Source organism: Octopus bimaculoides, chromosome 22 (assembly GCF_001194135.2).
Source record: "Octopus bimaculoides isolate UCB-OBI-ISO-001 chromosome 22, ASM119413v2, whole genome shotgun sequence".
Lineage (NCBI taxonomy): Eukaryota > Metazoa > Mollusca > Cephalopoda > Octopoda > Octopodidae > Octopus > Octopus bimaculoides.
Window position 1 is genome coordinate 15,066,516 of NC_069002.1, and position 6,000 is coordinate 15,072,515.

The 6,000-nt window shown below is 36.3% G+C and overlaps 1 protein-coding gene across 1 annotated transcript in view; it reads right to left on the minus strand.

Moving 5' to 3' along the window:
- The window catches only part of LOC106880038 (uncharacterized), a 456,507-nt gene that overhangs the window by 131,637 nt on the left and 318,870 nt on the right, over positions 1-6,000 (minus strand). The window contains exons 140-143 of the mRNA XM_014929839.2: positions 5,039-5,220; positions 3,147-3,253; positions 2,470-2,613; positions 990-1,176 (exon numbers count right to left, since the gene is read on the minus strand). Coding sequence (XP_014785325.2) covers positions 990-1,176; positions 2,470-2,613; positions 3,147-3,253; positions 5,039-5,220 — 620 coding nt within the window. The remainder of the gene's footprint in view (positions 1-989; positions 1,177-2,469; positions 2,614-3,146; positions 3,254-5,038; positions 5,221-6,000) is intronic.

Here is a 6,000-nt window from a genome sequence, read left to right on the forward strand (position 1 = left end):
ATAATCTAGTGGTTAGAGTGTTGTAGTCATGATTGCAAGGTTGTGGTTTCTATTCTCAGACTGGCACTGCCGTATGTTCTTGAACAAAATATTTCATTTGCTGTTGCTCTGGTCCACTGAACTGTAAATTGCTAATTCTGCAATGTACTGGTATTCTATTCCCCCAAAAATGTTGGTCTGCTTGCTTAATTAGCAATGTGGAATGATTAAAAAACTACAACAATGTGAGGAAGAACATTATAGGTAGTTACATTCTTGAGTCAAACCAACTCATAAGGGCTGGTTTCCCAGTTTCTATGGCATATAGATTCCCCACATGGATGGGACACCAGTCCATTACAGGATTACTCATTTTTGCCAGCTGAGTGGACTGGAGCAATGTGAAATGAAGTGTTTTACTCAAGAACACAATGCATCGCCAGGTCCAGGAATTGAAACCACAGTCATGAGGCCAACACCCTAACCACTAAGCCACACACCTCCACTTAGAAGAACACTATGACTAGAGGTGTATAACATCGTCTAATAGTCTGACTGTTACAGTAAAACAGTGATTATCAAATATGGTGATCAGCCAAAAGCAGTAGAGCAGCAGGCTAAATGATTTATAATCTTTAGTTTCAGCTCTCTGTCAGTTGTCATTTTACTGGGTCCACTTAGCCTTTAATCCTTTGTGTAGTCAATAAAAGGAGACAGTAAGGTTAAAGAGTCTCCAATGGAATGATAGAATAGAAACTAGTGGTGGCCTGTGTCAATAAATATTGAGTGTACAGAGAGGAATTAGTTAGTTTGCTGTGAGAAAAGAAGAGAGATCTTGTGTTTTGGACAAGGCTCTTCATTAGAAAACAATAAAATATATTTACTGCAGATGTCATCATAGACTTTGATCCACTTCTGACCCTCATAATTACACAAGAAATATTTTTAACCTTTCAGTCGTGGTTAGATTCATTTATAAACAGTATCTAAACTATTGAACTATTGCTTACCTTTCTCACAGGTACCCTGGTTACTACAGTCATTCAAACAAAGTGCATCAGTTATATTTGAAGGAAACTCAGGTAGTTCACCAGCTTCAGGAACTATCCACTCAGTAATGTTGGTCTTTATTTGAGTGAGACAAGTTTCTTCAAGGTTGCTTAGTGCTGCTAATGTCCACATCACATTTCCAGTTAACTGTTAAAGTAAAAGAATAAAAAAATAAGATAAAAGTGATACGTTTATGTATTCAGCTATTAATTGGCTCACTATGGTATTCCTTAACCCATTCATAGCCATATTTCTGTTGAATTACAATGTCTATGTTCAAGTAATTTTGTAAATAATGAAGAATTTTGTAAGAAAACTTTGTCATCATTCCACTGGTGTTTGGAACATAAATATATTTTGATGGAAGGTTTAATCACTTTGAAACAGGAAATCTATATAATAGAACCAGAGGCAGTTTCAGGTAAGTTAATATCAAAAGGGTTAAACTCTTGTCCCAAACACAGAAGCTATTGTTCTTGACAGCAATTATTTACTATTTTAATTTTATATCAGGTAAACAATAACATGTTGGTTTCAGATACCTGAAGGGTTAATCACTAGTACACTGCATTAGTAAGAACAAACACTTCACAAGGTTTTTTTATATGAAAGAACTGATGTATTAGTTTTCTTGCCAATATTTATATCTTTTATAGATATACCTCAGGTGAAGATAAACACAGTCAGTCAGTCTGTCTGTGTGTCCATTACATCCCCTCACACCATTTAGTTTGTTTCTGTTTACTTGCTGTTGTTGTTGTTGTTTGGTCCTCATGTCATCATCCTTGACTAAGCAGGCATTCTAGCCTGGCCCCTCGATCCTTCTCTTGGATATTTTGTATCAAAGACCACATTAGCCACTCTTTCCTCCCTGTCTACTTCCTTTCAATACTCTAAGATAAAATTTAAGGAAGATTTAGCAGCTATTTCTAACAGGTCAAGCAACCATGTAGAGGCACACTCATTATCTGTTGTTGTTGTTGAATTTCTGGTCAACTGTGTTCAAATAGACCCATTATCAAAGGTATTCCAACTGTGGCCATCTGTTATTTTATAGGGGTTTGTAAGACTAGATCTAATGAGTCCTCCTTTTATTTAAGATAGCAGTATGGTTAGAGGGCGATTTGGTTGCTCTTTTTTGCAGATTGAACAACTATGTAGAGGCTCCTTCATTTTCTACAGAGTCCTGGTGGTGGTAGTCATAGCCAAGTAAGGTGAAGGCAATTGAGTTATAATATGAAAGTTGATAAATGCCTGACAATAAAATAACTTTTCAATTTATGTAACATCCTTCATTCTATACTTACAATAAATGCTAATCAATTAACAATAATTAAAATGATTGTGGATTGGTGGAATGAAAGAATAATATGTTATTTGACTGATTGAAACATTTAAGTCTTTAGTCAACACAGACATATCTTGAAGATTATGATTTACCATTAGATCTTGACTGCAGAAGTAAATAATCTCAGTGTAGTTTATATTTGCAACGGATTTGCACTGTTTTCCTATTTTAGAATTTTTAATATGTTCAGAACATTTCTTCATACTCTCTGCTTCAGTAAGATTTGACTGGAATTCCTGAGGGAGAAATTAAAATAGGAGTTTAATTAATATTTGTACAATAGAGTAAAAATTATCAAATGAATATTACTATTGACACCAATCATTCTGCAAGTTTACATGAATTAAATTTATCTTTCAAGATTTTTAAAGCAAATTAATTTCATTCACTTAAAAAAAAAAAAAACAAGCTTATAGTATACAGTGCTCAAGTTTTCTACAACTCATCTGGTAAAAGGGAAAAGAAGGGAGAGAAAGCAGCAATAAGTGAAGTAAATAAAAACAGCAATGATAACTAAAAGTAAAAGTACAACAAACAGAATAAAAGATAGAAAAAGGTAACATAACAAGAAAACAGGATTTCCAAAATAGGAGGCAGGACAACTATATAGGGAAATTTAGGGCAACTAGGATACGACTCAATAGACAAAAGTCTTCTCCCAGTTATTGTTGCAGCCACGTTTCGTTGTATAAAACTGAGAGAAACCCCTAACAGAGAAACAAAAAAAAAACATCAAAAACTCAAAAGAAAATAACAAAATATGATTTACCTCTGCTACATAGGTGCTGTTGTATTCAAATATTATCTGTGGTTTATTAGTTAAACATTTCTGTGGTGTCTCTGCAATCTTCAGTAAGGTTTCAGTGATGTCCAATCCTAATAAAAGGTTAGATGTTAAATATTTCAGCTGTCAAATATTTTATGCGTGTGTGCAAATATATATATATATATAACAAAAAATATTTCAAGGATGAAGATTTTATATTTTCATTAATGCATTGCTACATATGTTTCGCCATGACATGTATTTTTATGGGATCACCTCACTACATCGATAGGATATCAATAAATATTACTTATAATATCCATGTACTCGATGGGAAACCATTAATTTGACTGGAAATGATTCATGGTGGCCAGCAACAAGCAACATAGGGACTTTTATGAGCGCACTGCTAGGTATCTGCCATTTACAAAATACAAAGATATATATATCAGAAGTAAAATGGATTAATAAATTCAGGCAGCTATCAAAAAAGCACTCAGTATTAAGCGAACTTGATTAACTATGTCAAATAATCAGATACCATTAAATTCAAATAGAATTAACATCCATTAACTAAGATATCTCTTAGAAGAATTTCAAGAAATCTATAGTATATGATAACATGAACAATATTGGAAAATAATCACATCTTTAATCGAGGTAACTTTTGTCTATATCTAAATATGCTGGCCCAATAGGAATAGTCATCAGTAATATAAGGTGTAACCATCAACTAAAGATGTGGTTTACTCCATTCTTGTTTATGCACACATACACACAAGCATACATACACACACACACATGCACGCATGCACACACGCACCCAACAACAACCTCTTGTTCTGGCAGATGCATTTATTCAAACTCACAAATACCAGGTTTCCTTGGATACTAAATTTTATTTTTTTGTTTATTTATCGGTAGAAAGGTAAAATTTTATATAAATTTGAAAAAAAAAGTGTGAGCATATAAGATGAGGTTTATAGATTTAGAAACTCGACTATAGCGAGAGACTTAAAGTAGAGGACATGGAGGAAAAGGGAATAACTGTAAGGAGAGTGAGAACGGGGGAGAGGGAGAAAGGAGGAGAGAGAGAATGGGGGAGGAGAGAGAAACAGAGTGGTAAACAATAAGAGGTGAAGGCGCAATGGCCCAGTGGTTAGGGCAGCAGACTCGCGGTCAGAGGATCGTGGTTTAGATTCCCAGACTGGGTGTTGTGAGTGTTTATTGAGCGAAAACACCTAAAGCTCCATGAGGCTCTGGCAGGGGGTGGTGGCGACCCCTGTTGTACTCTTATGCCCCAACTTTCTCTCAGTCTTTCTTCCTGTTTCTTGAGTAACGCTGCGATGGACTGGCATCCCGTCCAGCTGGGGGGGGGGGAGGAACACATACACCATAGAAACTGGGAAACAGGGCCCATGAGCCTGGCTAGACTTTAGAAGGGTGCATATATAGAAAATAAAAACAAAGAGAGAGAGGATAGAGAAAGGGAGGGGTGAGAGGGAGAGATAGATAAAGAGAGAGAGAGAGGGAGAGAGAGAGAAAGCCTGGCAAAAGTCGACCTATTTCATTGTGGGTGTAGATAATGAAGATAATGAAAATTAATGGACCATTTTGTGTTGTGTAGAAAGTCCTCCATTTAACAAAATGCTTCGTTCGGAAATAAAAGCTTGGTAATTGGATTGGCACGTGGCCTCAGAACTTTGGCTCAATACATCTCATCCAACTCATACCAGCAAGGAAAAGGTAAACATAAAAATAATAATGACAACGATGATTGCAGTAGTGGTGATGGTGATGGTGATGATAATGACAATAGTAATGATGATGGTGGTGGTGGTGGTAATGATGATGGTGATGAAGAGGACAATGATAACAATAATTGTGGTACCAACCCAAGAATTTCTTCTGTTTCTTTCCTTTCTGAACTGCTACTGGTGCATTACAGTTTATGACATCAAAGTTGGGACCACACACTTCTGGTTTGTTTTGTACACACTGGCAGTACCGTTGACCATATTCTTTAGAATTTGCAGTTGGACAATATCCATTGTAAAGAGAATCTTTCTGTTCAACTCTGGAGGAAAGAAAAAAAAATAAAATAAAAACATTAAACCATTTGTTGTTCTATTGTTTTTGATTGATTTAAAAAAAAAAAAAATTTTTAATGGCTTAACAAGCAATGGAACGGTTGCAGCCAAACCATTTTCAGGAAGAAGTGAGGGAGTTATTCACAGATGAGAGAACAGACTGGAATGTGTGCATTAATATCATGTTAATGACACTACTGGACACTCGGGTGCCTTTAACAGAGGCCATTCTCTTGCAAGTCATCATCATCATTTAACGTCCATTTTCCATGCTGGCATGGGTTGGACGGTTTGACTGGAAACTGGTAAGCTGGGGAGCTGCATCAGGTTTCAATCTGATTTGACGTGGTTTTTATGGCTGGATGCCCTTCCTAATGCCAACTCCTGCAAGAGTGTAGTGGGTGTTTTTTATGTGCCACCGGCACAGGTGCCAGTTATGTAACACTGGCATCAGCCATGACTACAATTTCACTTGGCTTGACAGGTCTTCTCAAGCATGGTATATCACCAAACGTCTTGGTCACTTGTCACTGTTTCCATGTGGCCCACTCTTCTTTTTCATTAGGTGCAGGTGTAGCTGTGTGGTAAGTAGCTTGCTTACCAACCACATGGTTCCAGGTTCATTCTCACTGTGTGGCACCTTAGGCAAGTGTCTTCTACTATAGCCTTGGGCCGACCAAAGCCTTGTGAGTGGATTTGGTAGGTGGAAACTGAAAGACGCCCGTCATATATATATATATATATATATGTATATATATATATCATCA